At 39.0% G+C, this 27,373-nt stretch overlaps 2 protein-coding genes across 3 annotated transcripts in view; one reads left to right on the forward strand and one right to left on the reverse strand.

Annotated features, from left to right (window-relative positions):
• Positions 1–12,216: 12,216 nt before the first annotated feature.
• LOC116417802 lies at positions 12,217–18,678 on the reverse strand. 2 transcript variants are annotated; one of them, XM_031932864.2, is made up of 5 exons: positions 18,339–18,678; positions 17,137–17,289; positions 16,017–16,711; positions 15,003–15,356; positions 12,217–12,417 (listed from the first exon to the last, which is right to left on the reverse strand). In XM_031932864.2, exons 1-4 carry the CDS (start codon positions 18,379–18,381, stop codon positions 15,147–15,149), a joined length of 1,101 nt encoding a protein of 366 aa, XP_031788724.1. In that variant the 5' UTR covers positions 18,382–18,678; the 3' UTR covers positions 12,217–12,417; positions 15,003–15,146. The 2 variants fall into 2 exon arrangements, with proteins under 2 accessions (XP_031788724.1, XP_031788723.1); XM_031932863.1 differs by having other exon boundaries at positions 12,221–12,417; positions 15,003–16,711; positions 18,339–18,674.
• Positions 18,679–19,749: 1,071 nt separating this feature from the next.
• The window catches only part of LOC100116976, a 163,508-nt gene continuing 155,884 nt past the window's right edge, over positions 19,750–27,373 (forward strand). Inside the window, exons 1-2 of the mRNA XM_032602143.1 lie at positions 19,750–19,765; positions 20,216–20,615. Coding sequence (XP_032458034.1) covers positions 20,222–20,615 — 394 coding nt within the window. The 5' untranslated portion in view covers positions 19,750–19,765; positions 20,216–20,221. The remainder of the gene's footprint in view (positions 19,766–20,215; positions 20,616–27,373) is intronic.

A 27,373-nucleotide genomic window follows, 5' to 3' on the forward strand; every position in this document is an offset into this window, starting at 1 on the left:
TGGAGTCGCACCAGCAGACTTTGTGCCATCCTCTAGTATGTCAGCAGAGGAAGCGCGCACCAAGCGAGAAGGGTTGCGCGTGGCGTTCATCGAGCGTACGTCCGAAGAGGCCTTAGGACGCTCAAAGTGCTCAGTGTTAGGAGCCAATGACGCAGGCGAGGCACATCCAATAGTGCAGTTGCGCCGTGCGATGCAGGCGAACTGCTCAGTGGAAACGCGTACCGATCTCAGCACACCGCACTCTAGGGTAGAGACTGAAGTTGACAAATTGGTGCTGAGACTTTCAAGAGAGGACGTAAATCGCGTCCTGGAAATGCTGATGTTGAAGACCTCAGACGACCATAGGAGCAAGATACGGCGTCTAAAGGCACGGCTAGTAGGCGACAATATCGAGGAAGATTTCGTCACCGCTGAAGAGCTTGGCAGAGACGTCATTCAAGACGAGAAAGACGTAAGGCTGCTCATGTTTGTAGAAATCGCGTTGCCGAGTGTCTACAAAACAGTCGCGGCACGAATCACGCAGGATAGCGGATTCGACGGTGCCGACGAAGAGTGCGCACAGACTGTTGAAGAAAGCAGCCGAGGGCCAAGACCAGCCGAGAACTGCGAGCCAGTTACGTCAAGGATAGACAGCGTTTGGGGGAGGGAGGACTCTCATCATCCGATGGTCGATAAGAAGAAAAGACCAAGTGAAAACGCTGTCATAACCTCAACGACGAGCGAGTTGTCACCAACGCTGGACAGCGAAATATCTCTCAACGAAGAGCTCAGTTCGGACACAGAGTCACAGAGGACTTCGGAGCTTTGTTCGTCATGCAACGAGTTGCGTGAGGGAGATTCTAAGACCCTCACGTACACGCGACTTCTAGAGGAAATGAGGAGAATGCGTCACCAGTTGCGAGAGTTAGAAGAGAAGGTGAAACGTCTCGAGAAGCCAGAGGCGAGTCAGACGAGAAGTCCACTCGCCGGCGCGGAGCAAAGACGCACGCCAAGGGCGAAACTATAGCGGAAGACAGCGTCAGCGTCCAGTACTTCGCAGAAGAGAAAAACCAAGCAAATAAACGAAGTACGACGCAATAGCGCGCGCAAGCACCCTAAAAGCCAGAGCAAAGAGGAAGCAAGGGAAAGCGTTCCTTCGTCCAGTGGATCACGCCTCGTCGAGCGAGTCGAGCGAAGGCACAAGGGTGAACGGAAACCCGCGGTCCAGAAAGGCCACTTGCCCCACGGCAAGTAGACGCAAAGAGCGCAAGATGGCCGATCGCATAAGAGGAAAAACCAGCATAGCGCGAAGGTCGATCGGACGAACAAGACCATGATCAGCGCATCGAAGCATGCATGCGAAACTGAAAACAGATGCTGGATATGCAAGTCACGGACGCATGAAAGGGAAAGTTGCTCTGAGCCAGATAATCCAGTCAAGCACATGTCCAGAAGAGCGCGTAAAAGGCTCGAGTGCTGGACCTGTGGACGATTGACGCATTGGTGGCGCGACTGTCCTAACGCAGGTGACAGCGGTTGTGAAACGAGAACTTCACAGGTGCAAAAGACTAGACGGTGCAGGAGGTCTGATTACGAGAGCGCTAAGAAATTAGACTCGACAGCCTCCACCTCAAAGTCCTTCCCGCGCCTGTCTCGATGCACTGAGACGGCGCAAGCTCGTGTAGAGCTACCAGAAAGTTTACCCCGGTATGGATTATTGTTACCCCAGGGGAGGTCAGACGCGAGGACACGCTTGCGCTCTGAGCGAAGCAAGTCCAGGGAAGGGGACGCGTCGCAGTGGGATAGTCCTACGAGACCTTACACCTAGTAATGAATAGCACAAGCAAACTGGACGCAAAGCGGATTAAGACCGTAGAAAGGTCAGACGTGCAAGAGTTTGAATCCGCTACCTTCGTCCGTAGGACGGGCGTCCAGCGCTGAAGATGGTGGTACCATGACTCTTGAGCACAATGAGGACGCAAGAATGCGCGAAGAGAAAAGCGTTAATTCCTGCGTTAGCGTCCGAGATTCAACGTTCTTCTGAGGCTATTACGCCTCTCCATTACCCAACATGGACAGTCGTCTCCGCGAACTACAGATAACGAGAGACGTACCAACGTTAGACCTCAGCAAGACGTTTGGACTCCTTACGACCAGCGGGAAGTAAGTCAAGCTCATGTCACAAAGGACTATGGACGAGACGGATTTAAGGTTCGCCTGAAGTTCAGGCGTGGGTCCGCGAAAAGCTGCATAGTGATGACTACGACGAAGAGAAGTCTAGTCAGCGGCAGAGATACAGGGTAGCGCCACCCTATCACCCTTAGAAAACTCGATAAAGAGGGTGAGCGATCTGTGCCTGACACGATCGCGAGAAGATTTCGAGCATCACCAAGTAGACGCCGCCTTGAAGACGAGAATTTGTCGGAGGATCGTTGAAGAGGAAGTTCGTCGATCCGACACCGGTCATATGGCTTAAAGAGTATCACAAGCTGATGGTCAAGCAAAAGTCGCTGAAGAGTGAAGAGAACGACATCGATCAACCGCCGAGGGAAGCGAGCGGACAAGCGGATGCGAGCGACGCACCGCTGATTAACGAGCGAACCTCTGTAGGCGAACAAAGAGATGCGGCGTCCGGGTTAATCGAAGCCACTTAGCGTACGGTTCGTGAACGTGCCAAAAGGAACCTTGCGATCAAGGTGAAGATCGATCTGGGATACGTTCCTAGATGTAGCGACGTGACCTGCAAGCCTCTGAGTAAACCAGAGAAGAAACAGGTGCGTCGTAGAAAAGGTTTAACCGTCCGAACGATACACGTCGCGTTTTTCCTAGAGTGTAGAACCGAACTCGGGACGATTGTTCGATTCTAGGAGGGGGTTGTCACGAGGTGCGAAATCGGATAGATTCGCGCATCGTTGAAACGCGACGTTGCGAGGCAAGATTCGGGGCCTCGCGTATAAGTCGCGGTCCGTCGGACAAGGAGATAGCTTCCGGCCATAGGTGCGAACGCGTCAGCTCTCGTGTGTGAGACTGACGGCATCGAGCGACGACCGACAGCGTGCGAGAGAGTGAGAGTGTGTGTGAGATCGCGAGAAGAAGACGTCCAAGTCAACTCCAGCTACGAGAAGCAAGGACGACCCGGCCTGTCGATCAGCGGCCAAACGAGAGGACGTCGGCTCCAGCGAGTGAGCCAGCAACACTACCGGCGCAGAGTGTGTGAGAGTGTGTGGTGCGCGCCTACCGAGAACGGCAACTGCGACTAAGTAGGGCTGAGCCTTTTTTGTGTATCGGGTCAGCGGTAGCAGCGGCTACAGCTTTGCGACTTGGTGCAGCGGCACCGAGTAACGGCCTTCTCGTTCGCGCGCGTAAGCTTCGCGAGATACTCTCGTCCTCGCCGAGTCGACGCTGAGGTTACTCGGCGCACGTTTGTATAGAGAAAATATTGGCTGCACAATATATCATTGATTTTAATCGGAATTAGATTTATTTTTCCGGCTTGTACCTGTCGTAGATGGCGTATTGTCGTACGCTGCAGTGTCGAACTGCCATTCCGGCTCCGGCATAGGCGTAGCTGCTATAGACAGATGGAAGTGCTGCCTCTGTCGTGACTGAAAATTAGGCCCGTTAAACGCAAAAAGTAACAGAAACAAATAAATACTGACCCACCATGTTAAATAAGTATTATCCCGTAGTGCAGCATTTATCAGGAATAGTTTAGTCTGTTTCCTCAGCTGGAATAATGCTATTGCTAAAAAGGTCTCGTTGATTATTATTTTCTAATCGTATTATTAACTTATAAATTTTATATGTTATTATCATTACAACCCCTAAAATCTTTTATACACAAATCAATGGTCATTAAAATTATTTTTTGCTGCAGCAGATCAATAAAAGTATTCGAATGAAACTGAGTAGTTTTATTTAGATTATGCAATTGACGAATCTGAGAAATTGAACTGTGTCATAAGAATACGAATTTCTTCTATAAAGCATGGTCAGTATATTAAAAATATCATCCGATAACACAACCGGTAATTAGAACAGGAAAAAAGACAATGTTTCCTCTTATCGTCAAGTCTTACTCCATTACAGTCTAATGAATTTATCAACAATATTTGAATATCTGCATATTTTGTGTGTGTATGTGTGTCTATGTGTGTGCATATATGTGTATGTTCATCAGCGAACCTTTAAATATCGGCAAGTGCCTTATGTAAAAAGCAAAGCGTTTTGCTTTTAGCGAAGTTTATTAATAATATAAGTTCAGTGGACGTCAGAAAGTTCACACAATGTAAAAAAATACCAATTATCACTGTTAACAATTCTTGTGAAGTGGGAAATTTTAGGAATAGAGAAAACAAGAATTAAAATCTTAGTTTTCATCGCTTCTCTGTGTAAACAAGCAGAAGTATTTGGCAATCCCGAAAAAAAATCTGTGATTAATGCACAGAAAATTGCTTTAAACATTACCAACGGAGAATAATTAATGAATGCTCGCTGGAATTTTTTTTAAATCATGATTTTTTGCAAGCAAGGTATTTTAGACGAAATAAGTGAGGTTATCTCTGGCGTTTTAGTACATATTCAAACATTGTCCACCTGGACCAGCTTTACACGCGATCAATATAGCATATAATATTGCCATTTGTTGATATCTTACTATTAATCGCAAATATTTGACATAGAAAATATTTTTTGTCAGAATAAACTAAGTCCGGTCCATTTAACTCCATGTTAATTGCTGGGATGGTGATGTCATCTTGGTTAGCTATATCTATGGACTCCTCCCCGGTGTCAGGTCTCAATAGGAGTGTGTGCAGCGACCGAAAGGCCTCCAGCGACATGACAATTCTAACAATTACATTAGTCATACTTGTTATTTATGAAAAATAGTAAAAAGTATAGATTTAATTTAATAAATTATGAAGTAAATTGAACTCAATTAAATAATTTTAAAATTACACATCATATAAGTTTTGTTTAATTTACTAAAAAATCTTTAATTCACTTCCTAATTTATACAATTTCAATTAATTTTTTCATGAACAATACCAACGAAGACCTTAATAGAAGCGCAAAGCCCCATCCTAAAGTGAGTCACCCCGAGAGTTAGTAAGCACCCCGACCACCGCGGCACGTCAGTCTAGTTTAAAGCCATTCCAAAACCGAAATGCTTAAATCCAACTACCCAAGGCGTAGCGATTCTTAATGAGAGAAACTTAATTTAGAAAATACATCGGAACATCGAATAATAATAAGGCGAGCGAAATCAAGGAATAAATCTAACACCGAAATGCTTAAACCGAGCTACCCCACGCGTCGCGATTTTTAATGAGACAAGCTTAATTTAAAAAATACGTCGGCAAACCAGACCAAGGCAAGCGAAAGCGAGGAAAAAAATTCAAACAAAAACCCTTAAACCGAGCTACGCCACGCGTCGAGATTTTAAAGTATTTTTTAAAAAGAAGATCTTTTATTAAAACATATTATTCTCTAAAATCTCGATGCGTGGAGTCGATGGGTTTTTGCTTTAGATTTATTCCTCGCTTTCACGCTAGCCTTCGTCCAATGTGCCGACGTATTTTTTAAATAAACTAGACTTGGCACAGTGCGCTGCACGCACTGAAGTAGACTATAATTTCATTAACTTATTAAATGGAATATAAATACTTGATTGATATTTTTAATATTTGTATTCTATCGCGGAAATATATCAAACTTTACAATATATGATTCATTTTGCACTCATATAAATTTCAAAATTGCCACGGTTTCGTCGCCAACTTCCTTTTAAAATTTTAAGGTTATGTCTCGAGAATAGAATAGTCTCGAGAGTCAAGAGTATCGTATACAATTTTATAGCACAGACTGCTAAAATCCGCAAGTCTCGCCTATTCGTGACTAAATTAGTCCTTATTTGCACCGTGAGGTTAGCGCACGAGCGTAGCGAGTATATAAACTACACTTTGGCACAGCAAATGTTTCCTTACTCGATGTACAGAGGTGTAGCTTGAATAAATTATTAAATTCTGGGAGCGTTGAGTAGCACATTAGTCTTAGATGTATAGACTACAGATATACTGAAACTGCTCTCCTTATGAAACTAGCGGGTGAGGGTTCATACGGCCCATAAGCGCTGCCAATAAACAAGTAAATAATGCTCTTAATATTGTTACATTTATGAAAATTTATCACGTTCGCGTATTATCGCGAGTATATACTTGTGTAACAGTGGGAAAATAACATTTGTAACGAGGTTCGTTTTCGGGGGAAAACTCAGTGATATTCAACTGGATCACAATCTCTCGGTGCGACGGAGAACTCTCTCAACGTCCGTGATTTTCCCGCGTTGCAACGCAGCTCGTCGCTAGAGCTGCTTTGCGAACGTCGTGTTCGCACGTGTGCTACCTCTCCGCACTCTCCTGTGCGGAGCCGGCTTCTCAGTTTTGCGTTGCAATCGCTTGTTGCAACGCCCGTGGAGGCGGCGGTATTCGCGATGAGGACGTAGGGAACGGGAGAGAACAAACCGGGAAAATAAATCTAATTCCGATTAAAATCAAATAAAATAATGATATATTGTGTGGCCAATATTTTCTCTATACAAACGTGCGCCGAGTAACCTCAGTGTCGACTCGGCGTGGACGAGAGTATCTCGCGAAGCTTACGCGCGCGAACGAGAAGGCCGTTACTCGGTGTTGCTGGCTCACTCGCTGGAGCCGACGTCCTCTCGTTTGGCCGCTGATCGACAGGCCGGGTCGTCCTTGCTTCTCGTAGCTGGAGTTGACTTGGACGTCTTCTTCTCGCGATCTCACACACACTCTCACTCTCTCGCACGCTATCGGTCGTCGCTCGATACCGTCAGTCTCACACACGAGAGCTGACGCGTTCGCACCTATGGCCGGAAGCTATCTCCTTGTCCGACGGACCGCGACTTATACGCGAGACCCCGAATCTTGCCTCGCGCTTGCGCAACGTCGCGTTTCAACGATGCGCGAATCTACCCGATTTCGCACCTCGTTACACATTTTTCATTTACACTATTATTCCACTGGAAATTGCGACTCGTGTGGAATTTTTTTTAAATTTTCGCAAAGTATATTAAAATGTTAGATCATATAGTGACAGTGACGCATGGAGTATTTCGCGGCGCGTGGTATAGGTGAGTTTAAGAGCGTTCGTTTCAAACGCCACCTCCAATTTCACTCGCCACCCTTCGATATACAGCATATTTTTCAAATAGAAATATTTTTTTGTAGCGAACTCGCGAAGCGTAGGGTATCCTATTTCAGTTATTTTTAAAATACTATCATTGTTGTCGTTTGCCTCCCTTTGATATGTCGGCGTATTTCGTTAAGTAATATATTTTTGCTTTCAACATTTGCGGCGAGTTGAGTAGGCGGGTGCGGAAACTTTTGTTTTAAGCGACGGCTTGCTCTCGCCTGTCACACTTAGATGTTCTTTCTATTTAAAACAGTATATTTTTTTTGTATAAAACTCGTGGCTCGAGGTGTAAGTGAGTTTTAAATCAAGATAACGTTCTTGCCTTCGCATGCCATCCTCCGATGTGGAGGATTTACTACTGGAGTATTTACTAAATGAGTATTCTCCCATAAAAATTCGCGGCCCCTGGGGTAGGTAAGTTTAAGAGCTTTCATTTAGAGGCTATCCTTACTCTCGCTTGCCACCCTTCAATGTCCATGCGTATTTATTAAATTACTATTCGAACATAAACAATTGCGGGACCCAGGGTAGGTAGGCTTAAGGGCTCTAGTTTTAGATCGGGAAAAGTGGGGCGATTCGGTTTATGCACTTTGGGTTTAGATTTATTCCTCGCTTTGATCGACTTCCTTCGATGTGCCAAGGAGTAACTTAAGGGGACCTAATCACCTTAAACCACTTTATGAAAACGTATGAATGGGCCGTAAAATTTATGTAATATAAGGTTTTCGAGTGCGCTGATTACGAATCTGTCATCAGATTTGCAAAAAAATTGTTTAAACAACCTACATAAATAATGTATAGCAAAATTAATATTTTTTCAAGTCAAATACTTTGTGCACGCTAACGCACACATACATACATATATCTACAGGGTGAGTCATTTTAATCTTTAATCTCAATTATCTCGTTGGCAAAGCATGCAAGCGAAAAAAGTTTCGGATAAAAGTTTTAGGATTTTTCCCTGGCTATCTGATGATGACCTTGACAATGTCATTGAGCGTGACTTACAAGGTCATTTGAAGGTCAAGTCGATTTTTTCAAATAGAAACCTCTACTTTTGGCACCAGAAATGGAAAGAGCGGGAAATTTTACGTTTGAATATGACCTTGCCTTGACCTTGAATTCAATGGTCAAGGTCATTGGTCATGCCGATAACAGTACAACTGGTTAGCTGAACTCGAATGCATTCAAGGAGAAAATGTTACCCACAAAAGTTTTCAGTTTTCTCCCCGGCTGACGAATGGTCATCTTGACCCTGTCGTTAAACAGGATCTTCAAGGGCATTTCAAGGTCAAGTTGATTTTTTGAAATGAAACCCCTACGTTTAGCCCCATAAATCAAAAGAGAGTGACATGCGTTCAAAAATGAAAAAATTTTCAATATTTCCAGAAATTTTCAATATTTTCTAAAATTTTCGTAATTTTTTCAGTTTTCAAAAATTTTCAAAGTCATTCCATTATTTTGTATTAGTGTCAATTTTCAAAATTCTTGATGTAGTTAAGTCATTCCATTATTTTGTATTAGTGTCAATTTTTTAGAGTGAACTACTCTTAACAGTTATGTAGATAGCAAATTAGTGCAGAAAAGCTTAATCGTGTTTTTTACTTCTTGTAAATCGATAATTATTATTGAAAAAAATCTGTTTCCCTGTTTACTGGTCTGTAACAAATTATTTTGATTTTGATCATGGCTGATTATGGTCCCAATGAAATCGTTGATATGATCATGATTTTGGGAGAAAGTCGAAATAATTATGCAGCAGCTGCCAGATTTTATGCTGAACGCTATCCCAATAGGAGACACCCAAGTAATATTACTATTCAAACCTTAACTCAGAGAGCTCGAAATGGAGCTTTTGTTCGTCAACGCCGTCATCATGAATACGACGAAAACGATCCTCGTGTTATTACCATTCTAGCGATTATTCATCTTGATCCTCACATTAGTACTCGACAAATAGAAAGAGAAATAGGTATACCTCAATCAACAGCATCCCGAATATTGAGAGCGAGAAGATATCATCCTTATCACATAACATTAACACAACAGTTAACTCCAAATGATATGATTTTGCGAGTACGTTTTTGTCGATGGGCAATACGAATGATTCAACAAGATCAAGACTTTTTCAAGCACGTTCTTTTTTCAGATGAATCAACATTCAGAAACACTGGAGAATTGAATAGACATAATTGCCATTATTGGTCAGATGAAAATCCTCATTGGTTCAGGCCCATAGACAATCAACACCGCTGGAGTGTTATGGTCTGGTGTGGAATCATCAATGGCTATTTGATTGGTCCTTATTTCTTTGAAGAGAACGTGAATGGGGTAAACTTTTTGAGATTACTTCGAGACATTTTACCTGAATTACTAGAAAATGTAGACCTAGCCACAAGGCTAAGAATGTGGATCCAATTAGATGGAGCACCACCACATTGTGCACGCATTGTTCGTGATTATTTAAACACCCGCTACAATGGCAGGTGGATTGGGCGAGGTGGCCCAGTTGCCTGGCCCCCTCGTTCACCTGATTTAACCCCTCCCGATTTTTACTTATGGGGATATCTTAAGAATGTTGTTTATGCTCAACGGCCAACAACGCGAGATAATATGATCGAACGCATTCGTACAGCTTGTGCAGCAATCCCTCGAGATGTTCTACTTAGAACCATAAGACAATTCAGAGCTCGACTTGATCTTTGCATCCAAAAAACGACGGTAATTTCGAACAATTAATCAATGTTTAACTCCAGTTAACATTCCATAAAAATACCAAAAAAATAATAAAAAGGGAAAAAACAAAAAAAAACAAATAAAAAAAAATAAAACAAAAAATGGGATGCTAAATCCTTTTGACAACCTCCTCGATGGTGCATCCTGGGTTCGGCTGATGTCAAAAGTAATTTTCGCACAAAAGATGATTTGTTTCCAAAATCACATGTTCGAACGTAAAATTTCCCGCTCTTTCCATTTCTGGTGCCAAAAGTAGGGGTTTCTATTTGAAAAAATCGACTTGACCTTCAAATGACCTTGAAGGTCATGGTCAATGACATTGTCAAGGTCATCAACAGATAGCCAGGGAAAAATCCTAAAACTTTTACCCGAAACTTTTTTCGCTGGCATGCTTTGCCAACGAGATAATTGAGATTAAAGATTAAAATGACTCACCCTGTATTTATGTGTGCGCGCGCGCGTCTGTGTGTGTGTGCGTGTAATATAAAAGTAAAATAAATCAACCTATATCCACAACAGGGAACAGATACAAGGAGCAGCTCGCTGTTCCTCATAGCTATAGTTATACTTACCTATGTATAAGGCCCGTTGGGGCCATTACAGGCAAAAAAGAACAGGGAACAAATAGAGATACAGGAACATATACAAGAAGATAACATTGGTTAGTATATCTATATAAGTGAGGAACAGCGAGCTGTTATCTAAACTGTATATCTGTTCCCTGTTCCTTTTTGACTGTGACCGGTAACGGCCTTATTCCGAATTCAAGTTTACGAGCTAACTTCAGAGCGTTAGGTCGAAGAAAATGCGCTACTGTTCATGAAGACTTCAGCAGAGGGGGGGGGCTCTCAGCCACAGTAACTTTTATACATAGATCTATATCTATATGTACAATTTTCATAAGGCCAACAAGGATAACATAACCTCTAATGTCAATGTTTACATGTCATTTACTGGATCTGATAAAATCTAATATCTAAAAGATATAGTGAAATTTATAATATAAAAATATTACTATAAATATAACCTATACGTTATAGTGAAATATATACTATAAAAATAGTGCTATAAATATGTACTATAAAAACAGTGTTTTCATAATAAATTTATATTTGTATATAGTGTGGGCATAATGGATTTTTCAAGACAGCGTCACAGAAAAGTTGATTCAAGAATATATATCGGCAGAAAAAAAGACCTAAATTTTGTTCTGCTAATAAAAAAATTAAAAGTTCTTCTGTCCGTAAACTGTCGTCTCTAGATTATCCTGAGGTTGATTTCGAAGGTTATAGAATCTTTGATATGAGACTTTTGTTTACTTTCTTAGGGAACAATCTGATGTGTAAGTGTGGTGGAAATATAAAATTTTATGAAATAAAATGTCATGGATTAGGTGGCAATTATTCTATTACGTGTGATAAGTGTTTACATGAGAAGAATTTTCACAACTGTAAAAAAATTGGAAAAAAATCAAATATTTTTGAAATCAATAGACGCAGTGTCCTAGCTATGAGACTGATTGGTCGTGGCCTTGAAAGTCTGAGAACTTTTTGTGGAGTAATGGACTTTCCTCGTACAATTCAAAATGCAACTTTTACTAAAATACGTAATATGCTTTTTGAAGTTACATCAAGAGTTGCGGATAAGTTTATTTCTGAAACTGTAGATGAAGAAGTTCCACTTACATATACTAATTCACAAAATGAGATATGTGAACCTGAAAGTGTTAATCCAGAAGCTATTAGTCAAATTACGAATACTCCGGATGAAATCGTAGCTTGTAAACGAGAAATAGGTGTTCAAGGTATAAATATGATTATAAAATATTTATAAGAAGAAGAAGAAAATATTTATGATTATAAAATATTATAAGCATAAAATGACGTCATAAAAGGTTCCAATTTGTAGCTTCAAATGACGTCATCTAATGACGTAGTTTAACGTCATTTAATGACGTAGTTTAACGTCATTTAATGACGTCAGTCAATGACGTCATTATTCTCAACAGGGCATATTATCCTCGCCTCTTTCCAAAGTGCTAATACAGTTTTAAAATAAAAAATTTATCAATATGAATTAATTAATATTTTTTTTGCCACAAAAACTAAATTTCGATATCATATTCCATTTTGGCCATTGTCGGAATATAAGGATCCGGACGCGATAAGGTGGCACGAAGTAAAGAAGCAAAGATAGAGTATTAAGTAATAGAGCGTAGCGTAACTTTATTATTAAAGTAAACTTAAACAGAGCGGGACAAGAGCCGAAGGCGTGCGTGCAGCTCGACTATCTCGTAGAGAGTGAGTCGGCGAGCGGAGAGCGCCGCCGAGCTCAGCGCCGTATCACGTGGTTTTGGCGGCGAGCGCTTCTAGAGTCGCTGCGACGCGAGGGATCTGCCGTCGGTGTCGGGGGAGATCGTACACATATTCCAACACTCCCTCCCGATTGTCCTCGACATCGTTTCCAGGCTGACCCTTAGTTATTCTGTAACATGAAAAATCTGTTAATTTCCTAGCAATAATCTGGATAATTTGTTATGGCTATCAGAGGGCAAAGGCTTGGTAAAGATATCCGCTCTTTGCTCCTTTGATTCTATCCATTCTATTTTTACATAATGTAACTTGACACACTGCTTAACATAGTCCTCATACACTCCAGCCATGTGTCTCAACTTATTACTTCCATCCATCTTTGTGCAAGCGACTGCTGCTTTATTATCACACCATAAGATGATTGGAAAGTATGTCATGTTTGGAATCACTTTCAGAGATAAACTTATGCTAATTGATTCCCTACAAGCATCACCCATTGCTACGTATTCAGCTTGACAAGTTGACAAAGCTACGTAGCTTTGCTTGTGGGTTCTCCAGGCTATTGCATCTCCGTACAGCGTAACTACATGTCCGCTTGTCGTGAGCGAGTCTTTACAATCTGCAAAACTTGCATCTGAGAATGTTTCCATTCCGTCCTTCAGGCCTTTGTAGGTCAGCTGCCAATTCTTTGAGTAAGCAATGTACTTGAATACTCTTGTTACCATTTTCCAGTCGTGTTCAGTCGGATTTTGTTGGTGTCTGCTTAACATATTGACTGCGTATGCCAAATCTGGCCTGGTGCCGGACATCAAGTACATGAGAGATCCAACCACTTCTCTGTATCCACGCTGGTTTATAGCTTTGTCATTTGTTGATTCTTCCTCTCGTTGTTTTCGTTGTCTGTTCAGCACTTGATTTGTTACCATGGGGGTTGATTGACCTTTAGCTTGTGCATATCCAAATTTCGTTTGCATCTTATTTATGAATTTAATTTGGTCCAGTTTTATGGTCCTTTCCTTACTGTTTCTTGTTATAGTGATTCCCAAGAACTCTTTAGGTTCACCCAGGAATTTCATATCAAACTTTTTACTCAGTTCTTTCTGTATTTCTCTCATCTTTGGCTCGTCATTGCCTGTCAGCAATATGTCGTCAACATACAGCAGCATGATTATGCGGCTTTTGTCTTCGGCGTATATGAACAGGCATGGATCTCTACTGTTCGCTTGGAATTTTAGTTGTTTAGCGAATTCTGAAAAGTATTCATTCCAATTCTTTGGACTAGTTTTCAAGCCATAAAGAGATTTGTGAAGCTTCCAAACTTTCGTTTGTTTCTGATTTTCGTATTCTTCAAAACCGTCTGGTATTTCTAGAAATATATCCTTTTTATAGGGCTGTGAAGAAACGCTGCTTTTACGTCCAGTTGCCACAGCACATAGTCGTGTTTATTAGCAATAGTCAGTACAGCTCTTACTAGTGCAAGTCTTGACACTGGTGCGTACGTTTCACAAAGATCATACAAATTTGAATCCTTGAAACCTCGTATGACAATTCTTGCTTTGTAGTCGGGGTATTTTGTTCCACTGTCTTTACGTTTGAATACCCATCTCGAATCCAGGATGTTTAACTTTTTACCGTCGCAGCTAGTTCTACTGACTACTTCATATACTCGGTTTTTCTGAAGTGCTTCTCTCTCTTTGTTTATGGCTTCTTGCCATCTATCTGCTTCTGGTGATGATACAGCTTCTCGGTAAGATTTTGGATCCCCATTAATACCTGTCAGTAGTGTATACAATTCATATTCACTTAGGCCTTCAATTTTATCCTGCATTTTTTCTGATTCTGACGTACCAAGCGTCATCAGTGCATCTGGGTCGTATATGTTTAGACCTTCTGTTTCACCCTGTGCTTTTTCAGCTGATACAATTTTCTTACTTTGAGTCTGCTTCCGAGTCACTGGTCTGTGATTTATTTTTGAAATAGGTTTCATGGCTGTTTTCTGATTTTCTTTACGTGGTCTATTCATTTTCGCTACTTTGCATATTTCGCAATCTTTCAAACACACACCATGATCATTTTCTCGGAATTGTTTAATGTCGGGGTATAATCCTTTCAGAAGCTTTACTTTATTCAGTGCCGTATGTCCTAATCTAATGTGCCATAAATTAATGGTATTTATTACGGTAGATTCGTCACCATTTTCTTTCCTTTGATTTGCTGAATCTATGACTGACTTTTCATCAGCGAATGTCACCTTTTTCTTAACAATCTTTTCATTGCTTTCATGGGCAATTAGCGCACCCGAGGGCATCTTTTGTATGTTATCTAATTTTGGCTTTAAATCGATTATCCAGAATGGATTCTCAAACTTTCCTTCTAGTATCTTTTCTCTCGTATTTGGTTCGTAAACGTTTATCGTTTTGTTATCTAAATACACGCACAGGCCCTGATCTGTAAAGCGTTTGAGTGACAGCAGGTTTTTTCTCAAATTTTCTGCGTATACAACATTATCTAGTTTTATTACGTTACCGTTAGATAGTTCGAATTTAACTTGGCCTTGATTGGTTGCGATTATGTTAGATCGTTTGTCTTTATTGGCACAGCCTATTACGCGCTCAGTCTTTTCGTGCAGCTGAGTCAAGATGAGTTTAGAATTTGTCATATGATCTGTCGCGCCTGAATCTACGATAAATTTTTGCGTCTCGTCGTCCCATTCATTCAGACTCACATTCATGCATACTGAATCAGTATTGGTCGTACCTTTTGCAGGAGTGCCAGGTCGTCTGAAAGGTGACTTTGATCGAGATCTGCTATGCTCTCTCCTCTGCTTTCTCTTTGGGGAGATACTTCTGTTGCGATCAGTCGCTCTCTTTCGTGGTGGCCCTTTCCGTGGTTCACTGCAGTCTACGGCGATGTGCCCGAACTTTTGCAGTTAAAGCACTTAGGCTCGTCGTGCTTGCAGTCCTTGGACAAGTGCGCCGTGCTACCACATCGCTCGCACCGTTTGTTGGGCCTTTCCCTACTTTTGGATCGTTCGTCAGAGGAACGGTTTCTTTCCTCTGCGAATCCGAGCAGGGCTGATTTTTCTGGGGTTCTCTGCTTCGAGTTGTCAATCTGGAAAATTAAATCTTTTAGTTCATTGTAAGTATATTTCCTACCCGTACCATGGCTTGCAACGTTCTCTGCCGTAATGATCTCTGGGTAGGCTTGCTCTACTGCGTTGAACAGTAGACTTTTCTTTGCCGTATCGCTCATTTTTTCTATGCCTTCATTACTTTCATACTTTCTTACGAGGTCTTCAAACCTCAAGCAGAAGTTAAAGGCCGTTTCTTTATCTTTGTTGAGCTTTAAGTTGAAGAGTCGTTTCTGGGCTGTATGAGCATTAATTCTCAATTCATTCTTTTTAATTTCTTTAATCTTATCCAGTAATTCAACTGGATCTTTTATGTTCATCGTGTATAGGTGATACTTATCATCAATTCTGTTCAGAATTATCTCGCGTATGATATTCTTATCGTGTTCGAGTTCATCTGGACAGATCAGACTTTGATTGTTCTTTTCGAAGACGTAGAACAGTTTTCGCGACTTTAGCTCTGAGAATAAGAAATCCTCAAAGGGGGCATATTCCGAATCTAATTTTAACTTGTACATTCGCGTGATGTTAATCTGTTTCAATTTTGCGTCATTTATACTCGTGTTACCTGAGTTCATTGACTTGAACAAATTCAGCTTATTCAGTTGCGTTAAGTCTTGATCAGAAAAACGTCTACTTACATTCAAATCGTCGAGCGCGATTCCAAGACGTTCGGCGGATTCAACGCGCCAATCTTTATATGGCGACTGTTCTCTCCTTACTTCATTTTTCTCGTTCCACTCGTACGAGTCGGCCACTAGTGTGGACGAGCACCTGGGTTCAGCAGGTCCGAGCTCCCTTGGTCCAGGAGCCAAGAGCGTGAGCGGATTGCGGTTGGCTGGTCGAAAGCCACGTCCGCGTCCTCGTGGATGCAGCTTGATCGGTTCTGCCGGGCGTGTACAGCTGACGATGCTTGGCTTGTTGTTGGCTGAAAGAGTTGGCTTCTCCTGCCAATCTTTTACTGCCTGTCCATCCTGCCCTCTGAGCTTCAGACTATCAACGGACCTCATCAGTTGCTGTACATCTCCGCTGATCTTGGTTGTGAACCTTTCGAAGTTTTGGTTCATCTTAGCATTCTCCTCCACGAGGGACTTCATTCCTTCTACCAGCCTTTCGCTGAGCTTGACTTGAGCCAGGGTGCTCTCACGCAACAGCTTGGTGATCTCATTCATGCTGTATGTCTGGTCGTCATCCCTGGGCGTGGACGTAGTGGCTCCTGCTCTCCCTGCGTCGCTGTAGTGGCTTACGGGTCCTCTCAACCCTACCACTCGATCCTCTGTAGCTTTCAACACTTCCAGGAGTCTGGCTGCTTCTTCCAAACTGAGGATGTTCATGTCTGTAAATATACAAAAAACGTTAGTCTGCGGTTGAGAGGATACCCCTGCAAAGCTCCCTATACTTTGTGCACAAGTATCGGGCCACCTTGCTGTCGGTCCAGTCACTTTTCGACAAAGTTCCCAAACCGACTTAGTCTCTTTTTGCGGAATGTGTGCCTAAGCACGGCTCCCACAGTCCGAGACCCACTAAGCACGAGAGCAGGTTTGGCAGATCTGTGTGAGGGTCTAGTTTTTGAGCGTGGGACACTGACTAAGTATCTGTACGTGCGCACGTACCAAGTCACATTCGTGGGTTCGTGTTAAACCTCTCACAGATCCGCACAGACTTCGTGTCGTACGTTACGTTGGCTAGTAGCCCGTCAAACTTTCCGTACAAGTGTAGACTTACATATAAATATTGTTATTTATGACTTTACTTCATTACCTAGTTGGAGTGTTTCGTCCCTAGAATTCATTAACCAAACGCCTCCGCCGTAGAGTTCAAGATAGAAACTCTCATTTGGTTCTTTGTCCTTCAGGTCGTAGTACTCCAGAATCTTGGCGCGTATGTCATCCCAGTCAGTACTTGTGCTACGTGCTGTCGAAAGATTTTGTAATTAATATTCAAACTTAATTTATTTTGATGAACCAGAGTCGTTGTGTTGAATTAATTCTTCGCTTAATTTATTGCAGAGTGAGCTCGCGCACCAGCAGCCCCACCTGCGCGGTGTCTGTAAACAGTGCAGCTCGCAGGCAGACTTACACTAGATGCGAAAGCCGACGTTCACGTTTATCGCGTTAAATTTCTTTATAGATGATTTTCTGCTAGTTTAATACGTTAAATGATTGCTTAGTTTACCCATGCATCAGCAGCCCCACCTGCGCGGTGTCTGTAAACAGTGCAGCATGCAGGCAGACTTGCACTAGATGCATAGGTGTGCGTTTAAGAAATTCAAAAATTGCCGCGCAACAAGTGAGCGGTCACGTGAATTCGTGTGCGCTTGCGCACAATCTTGTATTGACTTCGCTTTACGTTTGAGTTGACTCAGCGCGAACTTTTTGTGCACATATGTATGCGTGCGCGTCCGTGTATCGTTTCCGCTACGTGTGATTGTAATGACCGCAACTCTCCCTCCGTTTTCATGCACGCGCGTGTTAACCTATTACGAGCCAGGTTAAACTAGCGTCGTCTTTTTCTGCGTGCGCCTGAACTTGCGCGTCGTCGTCGTGAGCCGAGAGCGCGGCAACGGCGGCTCTCCCTCCGTTCCGTATAGCTTACGTGCAGGAGAGAGGTGAGGCGGCCATGTTGGCTCGGTTGCCTAGCAACCCCCCTTTCTTTCGCCTGTTGCTTCGTACCGGGAATTTTTACCGCGCGTTTCTGTTCGTTTGAACTTCTCGGAAATGCGTTTTTGTTTTGGTCGACTTTCTTTGTTTAAGCGCGTTCGGATTTTCGAGTTCTGACAAGCCGAACTGATGCAACACTGATTCGCGCCTTTCTCTTTTCCGCGATTTTCGCGCCTTTTCTTTTCTAATGCGGCTTTTTATCTCGCGATTTTTATTTTTCACTTCACTTTTCTTATACACTCGCGTACCGCTGATTTTACTTCACGAGTTTCATAAGCACGTTTTTATTTTATGCGTACTTACGTGCAGTTTGCGGGTTTGCCCATTTGTAGGATTTTCCGGCCATCGTGACTTTTGCCTTTGTTTCTCAGCTTAGGTCGTTCTCGTGTCTTTGTACAGGTGTCAACTCGTCTCGACTTCTCTTGGCTTTTCTTCTATTTTTTTTTTTTTTTCGTGTCACTTTTCACTAATTCGCGCAGTGGAAGCGTGCTGGGCCCATAACCTGTCGGAATATGAGGATCCGGACGCGATAAGGTGGCACGAAGTAAAGAAGCAAAGACAGAGTATTAAGTAATAGAGCGTAGCGTAACTTTATTATTAAAGTAAACTTAAACAGAGCGGGACAAGAGCCAAAGGCGTGCGTGCAGCTCGACTATCTCGTAGAGAGTGAGTCGGCGAGCGGAGAGCGCCGCCGAGCTCAGCGCCGTATCACGTGGTTTTGGCGGCGAGCGCTTCTAGAGTCGCTGCGACGCGAGGGATCTGCCGTCGGTGTCGGGGGAGATCGTACACATATTCCAACAGCCATTTTGGATCGGCTATTTTTATTTTTTGTCCTTAAATTGCTGTTCGTATAGATTATAAATTTCAACAATCGATGCCTTTACTTATGCATTATCAACATTTATCCTGTTGAAACTGCAATTCACGTTTGATATTCGTTTCGATCAAGGTGGAATCAAGGTTGATATCAAGGTTAAAATCAAGGTTGAATCAAGGTAGTATCAACCTTGATATTTTTGACAGGGCGCTAGCCTTATTATTCATCTATGTGCCGACGTATTTTCTACATTAAGCTTCTCTCATTAAGAATCGCTACGTCTTGGGTAGCTGGGTTTAAGCATTTTAGTTTTAGATTTATTCCTTGATTTCGCTCGCCCTCCTCCGATGCGCCGATTGCATATAAAAATTTGATAACCATGACCGATATGTTACCGACTAAGCTGCATTCTGTTACTGTCAGAACGCAAGAAACTAGACCGTTGCTGCTTCAGCAGGTTATGTTACGTCGCGCTTGGCAATAAGCGGGAACACGAGGAATAAGGATCTTATTCCGTCTTATTCCTCTTTATTTCCTATTCCCCCGAAGTTAAGTTTCCGTTCCGACTATTCTTTGTGTCATGGGACCAAGCCTCGGTGGCCCTTAGTATATTCAATGTATTGAGTGTCAAATGCGTTAAATGATAGTTAAATGAGCATTATAAATGTACATCTGTTAACAAAAGAATAAAATATTTGTATATAATATAGCCTCTACTGCTACTGTGAGTGTTTAGTGTTCGCTTGTACATGTAGATATATAAAACATATAAAGTGTATACAGGTGTACTTTTGGTCTGCTACTGAATATATATATATATATATATATATATATATATATATATATATATATATATATATATATATATGTGTGTGTGTGTGCGTGTGTGTGTACACACCATCTTGCAACTAGCGTTTGTATATATAATATGTTTGGCAATCATCAAAACTTGAAAAAACAAGCAATACTTTTGTGCAGATCAGAGAGGTTAAATTAATCAATTAACAACTCAATATGAAATTAACTCGCAGATATACTTAAACTTATAATTTTCAAACTAAAGCATGCTACAAATTATTCGTTTTATTATGCATAGATAAATTAATTCCAGTGTCACTTTTTTTAGTCAGTTGTGTATAATAATATTTATTTATGTTTCTTTGGTTTTAATACAATTTGTTAAAACATTTGTTAATGATATACAACTATTAGCAAATAACTTTAAACTGTATCCACATATTTGCTACGATTTTTCTTAAATGTAATCAAATTTTCAAGATTTGATTGATTGCTTTATGTATATTTTATAAAGGTTCTTATAAGTTGTTTAACATAATTGGCTTAGTTTATTCTTGGTAAGCAGGAAATTATGGATTCTTTCGAGTTTAATGGCGGGAATTCCGATATAATGCATGGTAATTCTAACCTTGATAGTGTGTGTAAAGAAGCAACATCAGAAAAATGTTTTGAAGAGGAGAATGAATTTATTAATGAGGAACTAAATGGCGATTTCAAATTGATGTTATCTCCAAAAAAAAATTATTTATCTCCAGGAAAGAAAAAACTAAGGAAGTTGAAAACAGAATCGACTAATGTAGAAAATGTACATAAAGCTTTCACACTAATGTCATCAAAATCAAGTAAAAGAAAAACTTCCAATGAGGTGGAAATCAGTTCCGATGATACTGAAGAGTTCAATGGATTTGATTTAAAGGATTTAGAGATGTTTGAACCAGGCAATGTGATACTTAAAAAACTTATAGGTAAATTGTTTTAATATACAGGTTATACTCATAATTTTCTGGCATATGGTTAATTTTTTTTTATAAATCCAAAATAATTCTATTTTGAGTGAACGAGAATACCATCTACACATAATCTAATGTGGTATATAGGCTACATTTATTTTATATCTTACAAAAACCAACATTTGGACCGTTGGACTTTTCTGTAAGCGGTGGATATGCGTTCAGGGCCAGTGAATCGAAAATTCTCGAACACCTCTGTAACTTTTAAAAGTCAGGAAAAGTCTGACCACGCCAGTATGTCAAAAATTAATATTGCGGGCCTGTGAAATCAAAAAGTATATATTAAAAGAGTGATTTTGTCACTGTGTTGGTTGATGTACATAAGTTTTAAGGTTAAATATTGACAATCCTCCTCTAAAAAAGAGAGGAATCGTCATTTTATTCATTCTCTGATTGGTCGTCGATTGGCCAATAAGATTACGAGATAGATGGCGGGGCGCACATGACAGTTGGTTTCTAACCTATAAAAATGTTTAATATAAAGCAGAGCGCGCATTAATCTTGCTAGTTATTAGTATATTACGATACGTGTGACCTAAGTAGACGATTATTTCACGGCGTGTATTAGCGCCCAAGCGCAGCAAGGGTGATAAAACGCATTGCACTAATGGGCTGCTTTGTTCATAAGTATCGTATACAATTTTATAGCACAGCTGCTTAAATCCGCCAAGTCACGCCTATCCATGATCTAAGCAGTCCATTATTGTACCGTGAGGTTAGGGCACGAGCGTAGCAAGTGCGATATAAACGGTGCAATAATGGACTACTTAGGTCACGGATAGGCGATACTTAAACGCGGATTTAAGCCACACTGTGTTATAAAATTATTTAAAACCCTTGGGGCTAGTTTGTACATCAGGTACAGGGCTATACTGTACATAAAACTAATATAGAGATATACGCTTGAAAACCATTTTTTATAAACAGTGCCTGTAGTACTTTAATTATAGAGTGTGTCTACGCTGCCGATAGCGCGTACGAGAAAAAAATGTAGCATACGCGAAAACCACAAACAATTTTCCAGAAAATTTATATATTAATTATATTAACTTAGAATTTAATTAGCTTTATTTATTATAGCTTAAGGGGATGTGGGAGCTGAAAACACTGTTTTTCTGTTCCATATAACTTTTTGAATAAAGCTTGCAATGAAAAACCACCAATCGGACTTTTGGTTTATGTAAAAGTTGTGAAATACGAGCAGGTGTTTACGCGTATTTATGCGATTACAGCACCAACCTCAAACTCCAATTTTACTTATTAACTTTTTTTAATTTGAAATTTCATCAATATAATGAGCAGAGCACCATAGGTTTGAGATCAGTGAATCATTCTACCAAAAGAAAATGTCAATACGGTTTTTAGTTTTTTTTTGGCATTTGAAATACTAAATACCTCGTGGTAGATTTGCGAAGCTATAGCTTCCACCTCCCCTTAAAATGATTCGTAAATACTAAAAAAGGTTAGTAAAAATGCTGTCAAATGCCACATAATCTGTGACAAGAGATGACTTATCTATAATAGCCACATGGGTTCCCAATATGATAAAAGCTTCGTCACCATTACGGCACAGATAAAAATAAAAAATAAAGTGCTAAATATTATGTATACAATTTTCTGATTATTTTTTTTCGCCCTGTTCTGTAATTAAATTTAATGTGTATAATATTGCCCCAAGACCGTTATAGGATTGCTCTACCCCTGGGACAATTTTATAAATTTTATGCTTTGTTAAAGTTGTAGACAGATTTTTATAGTGGCTGTTTATGTAGCTAAAAATTTGTGTATAACTACTTTAAACCAAGTTCTTGAAACCCCATCATTTGATTTTTTATTTTCATGTAACTGTTTTAAAATATAAAACGACAAAAAAAGCATTCAAGTTAGCCCTCTCCCCTACCTCTGAGTTTGGGGCAACAGTTGTTCTACAATCAGGACTACAATTTTGAATTTGGATGATAACACCAAAATCCTGAACTTAAAAATATTTATTTTTAAATTTTGTTGTTAATATTTAAATATGAAAAAATTAAAATATTGAACCACAGGTCTGTGGTTTTGGTGTTATCATGTAGATGAAAACACATGCATAAACATTCAGTTTATGAAGTTCATAGATTTTAAAAATGTTTATGGGATGGTTGAAGCTGATAGTTACAAGAGCACTGCAGTCAGGTGAAGAATTCATGGTTCATTATTATGCTAAAAATAAAAGACTAAAAGAATAAATGAAGAAAAAACTAAAAGATAGTGGGTGAGAAGTTTGAGCTGATAACAGATTTGCATTTTTCAAAGTAGATTAGAATTATAAACACAATACACATCATGCATACGCTGTGTCTAGTTGCACACAAAAGTTTCACGTGAATACGTAAATTTTACAGGCAATTTGGAAGTACATAAATTTTCCAATTCACGTGAAAGCTACGAAATATAAAAATATATAAACGTAAAAAAACGTACCCATTGAAAAATCTTACGTGAGATCTCAGGTGAGATCTCACGCCAAAATCTCATCTAAGCGATATTTTGTTTTTTACGCGTTTTAAACCATTCTCAGTCGATGTGACTTCTTTAAAAAAATTCAAACTTGGAAAATTTTTGAAAAAATGGACTAATTTTTTTAGTCTTAATTTGCGATAAATTTTTTAAGTTTGAATTTTCCAAAAAAAAAACACTTATTGACTAAAAATGGGTTGAAATGCGTAAGAAACGAAAAATTGATTAGATGAGATTATCGCGTGAGATTTTTCAAAAGGGGTAAAAATGTAAAAGTCTGGATCCACATAGAAATGCATAAAAATATGTGAATTGACATGAATTTTTATGCGAATAGATACGGTGCAATGCAAAATCCTGCAGCGATACATGGCGCTATCTGTATGCAGGCCTGGTTTACAAAGGAAAAATATATGGAATTTTAAATAAAACTTGAAAGTAAAGGCTATAGCCGGGTTACTATGGTGAAATGGCCCCCTTGGAAAATGTATATATGTTATATACCATTCGATGGGGGATAAAAAAAAACTCCCATAGCCAAATTTTTAGCTCTCTGCCTAGTGCGCATGCGCAGTAACGTCGATAAACGTGTTTTTTTGATTTTATTTTTTTCTGAAGTCCCTATAGGATAAAAATTTTTTAAAAAATTCACATTGGTGTATTTTTATGTCATGAATAACTGCAATTTTTTTGGGATTACATAACCTCAAATATCGGATCTAAAAAAATTATTAAAGTTTTCAATCGATATTTTGACCCCCTTGTTTTTGAGGTGCAACTTTTTAAGTAGACTTTTTTTGTGTACTTTTTCCCGTTCTTTACGATGGCACTAACGTTTTTTCCTTAAAAATGGTGGCACAACTCGATTTGAGCCAAAAACTGATTTTTTTGCCATTTTTTCACGTTTTTAGCTGGTTATGTTACAATTTAGTTACTAAAGTGACTCCTTTTGAGTAGTTTTGCATATCTTCCCATGAAAACATAATCAAATGAAATATTTTGTTCGCTCCAAGCCGTATTTTTTATATTATCTTACGTTTTCAATGATGGTCTTATCAGAATTTGAGGTAATAAAGGGTTTCTCTCTATATATAAAAAGAATATCGCCGCTGTCAGTGTCTGCTTTTCTCTTTAACCTAAAAATGCCCTCATTTGAGTGATTTAACGCCGAAAAAGGCCATTTTTGGTACCATGTAACCCAAAACTAACCTAAAAATGTCATAATGCAAGGGTTTTCACGCAAAAAAGCCTGTTTTTAGCTAAACATAGCCTTGAAATCGATCGTTTGAGGGTACTTTTGGCGTCTTGTGGTCTTAAAAAGGCCATATTTGGCTTATCTGCCTCTACTTAATTGATTATTCAAAATCTATTGACAGTAATAATTATCAGGTAAAAAGGAATTGAAGTTAAGTATGTTCAATTCGTACAAAGTATAATTTATTATCTTCATAGGCTATTTAAAATAAATTATGGAACGTATACAAGTAGCTTTTTAAAAATAACGAATGTTCACAATAGAAAAAATGATTCACTCATCATTGTCACTATCTTCATCAATACACACTTCAATTTGATCATTAAGAAACATTTTAGACAGAATTTCAGCTGGTCGTATGATTTTTGATAAATATCTTCCATGTGAAAGATAATAGATTATGGCAGCAATATGCGCACAACATCCTATAGTACGGTTACCGTTAGCACAATCACAACAGTGTCTTAAGATGCTAGAATAACCAATACCATTTGGTTTATACTCAACGAATTTGTATTGTTTTCTGTTAATATGCCTGGATTGAACTTCAAGTTTGAGAATATTGTTAGTCTCTTTTGAATGTCCAATCTTCAAATTATTATCTGCGTCAAGCATTTCCGCTAAGTAACATATTGTCTGTTTAAGCTGATATGTTCCTGTAAACAGAATTTTCAAATCTTTTATTGTTAATTCGGGAAAGTCTGGTAAATCATCCGAAGTTATTATTTTAAATGGTAGTTTCCGACGACTCCATCTTTTGTCTGCTACTAAAACTGCTAATGTATTTTCAACATTTTTTCTAGATTGCATAGCACTAAATATTTCATCTTGCATGTCTTCATCAGAATCTAGGCGTTTGCCAAACAAGTTATTTAAGTAGCAAGAAATTTTACAATAAGATCCAGTATTTTTCACCATTTTATTATCAAGTTTGTGATCTAATAACCTATATTTTTTCTTTTGAACTCCGTGCACTGCTTCAACAACCCATCGCAGTTTTGTCGTGAATCTTGTTTCATTTGATTCTTGCGTAGAAAGTTGAGATTTTGAACCTTTGAGTGCAGGCATCAAAACAATATAACCCATATTTTCTAATTTTTGTTTAATGTCCCTGAAACCTCTATCCAGTATAAAAATGTCCCCTTGGCGAAGAAGTTTCTGTAAAATATTCTGCTTCTCTTCCAATATTTCAATCAGTATTGTAGCATCATTTTTATTTGCAAGATATGGACCTAACTGGTCAACAACATAACCATTAGTAGTACATATAGTAAATGGTTTAGTCAGAGGAACTTTTTTTTGGCCTGAATAAGATTTTCTTTGGTACTCGTTATTAGAGTTTTTTTCATGCCTTATATAAGTACCATCAGCAATCAAAATAAGTTGTTTACCAGGATGTAATTTCTTTGCCATATTAGAAGTTTGATTTTCAATCAATTCTTTTCTGTCTACATTTTCTAATCCAAAGTGTTTTGGTAGTAAATCTTTTTCGAAAGATAATAATACTGATTGACAAAAACGAGATACTTGTTGTTCGCTTTCAATGTCAAATATTGTAGAGATGAGCGAGTTAGAATTCCCAGAGCGCATTTTGAATAAAAATACGACAATGGCTTGTGTCGCTGTCCTTACACAGGAATTCTTCAGAGAAGTGAGTTGATCTTTAAGATAATTAATATTTTCCCACGTTAATCCCGTAAAAACTTTCAATTTTTTTTCAGGCATGGAAAATTCAGCTACTGTATCTAATAAAGTTTCGTCTGCTTTCATTGATAATTGACTCAAAAATTGTAGTAATTCATCAATATATACCGTACTTGTAGTGGAAAAAATATTAATTTTATTTAGTTCATCTTCATAAAATCTTTTTTTAATTAAATGTGTGCAACAGCATCTATTGCCATGTGGAATAAAAACATTCATTTTACTATAAACTTGAATTCGGGCCTCTAAAGGAACTAATATATTATTAGTCTGTTTTTGGTACCCACAAACAAAGCAATATTTATGTGCCGCAATCGTCCTTTGAATAAGTAATTCCGTGGTTGCTCGTACTTTTTGTTCCTTTATTGTGTATACAGATGATTGTGTACTTTCCTGAGATGATGAAGTGACAGTTAGCTGAGAAAATGATTCAGAAACATTTGAATCTTGAGACGAAGCAGTTGCTGGAACATTAACCTTTTTAGGTTTAGAGCTTGATATGTATTTGGCTAATCGCTTTCTACATGAATCACAAATTACATCATGGATGTAAATATCTTTATTTGATAATTGTTTAGCATATTCGATTTCAACTTCAGATTCGATTTCCTTTTCTCGACCAATTGATTTTCTAATATAAATATTACACATGGCACATCTTCGATCATCGCGTTTCCTGATGTTATCTGACTCTTCATTACTATTAGATGCCATATTTATTTAACCATTAGATAAGAAGATCACTTCTGAAATAATAAAATATAAATATTTTACAATACATTTAAAAATGCTGTTAGTTAGTTTTTAAAAATCTAAAAAAATTGTTTGCCTTTTTTTAAATTAAAAACTAGAATGAATAATAAATATTACAAAAATATTATAATCTAAGTTCTTGTATAATCCAGTTTTCTCAGTAGCTTTACATGAAAAGTAAAAAAATAATATTGCCTAGTAAAAGTGAAATAAGTTGTATTTCATTTATAAGTTTTTTAAGCAAATAATTTTTTTTTGTCATAAAAACTGTATTGAAGTGCTTGCACCTAGTGATTTTATAAAATCAACAAACCTATGAAATTATTATATTCAATTTGTTTTTTTGTAAAAATATGTTCTTGTATCTAGACATGAATAATAGTGTATTTTAAAATAAATAAATAATGTTGTTTTTAATGATGTTTCATATACGTATGTGTTTAAAGCATAGGTTAGCTTGTGTTTACTTTATTCATTTTACATTTTTTTAACTTAAAAGTTA

Source organism: Nasonia vitripennis (genome assembly GCF_009193385.2).
Source record: "Nasonia vitripennis strain AsymCx chromosome 5 unlocalized genomic scaffold, Nvit_psr_1.1 chr5_random0002, whole genome shotgun sequence".
NCBI lineage: Eukaryota > Metazoa > Arthropoda > Insecta > Hymenoptera > Pteromalidae > Nasonia > Nasonia vitripennis.

What these genes read in the sequence shown, in the direction of transcription:
- LOC116417802 (XM_031932863.1), bottom strand. Translation starts at nt 18,381, where the DNA reads ATGGCCGGAAAATCCTACAAATGGGCAAACCCGCAAACTGCAC. An exon ending in GGCAAACCCGCAAACTGCAC is followed by an intron (nt 17,290 to 18,338) that starts GTAAGTACGCAT and finishes ATCTTTCGACAG; the next exon opens with CACGTAGCACAAGTACTGAC. An exon ending in GGACGAAACACTCCAACTAG is followed by an intron (nt 16,712 to 17,136) that starts GTAATGAAGTAA and finishes GTATATTTACAG; the next exon opens with ACATGAACATCCTCAGTTTG.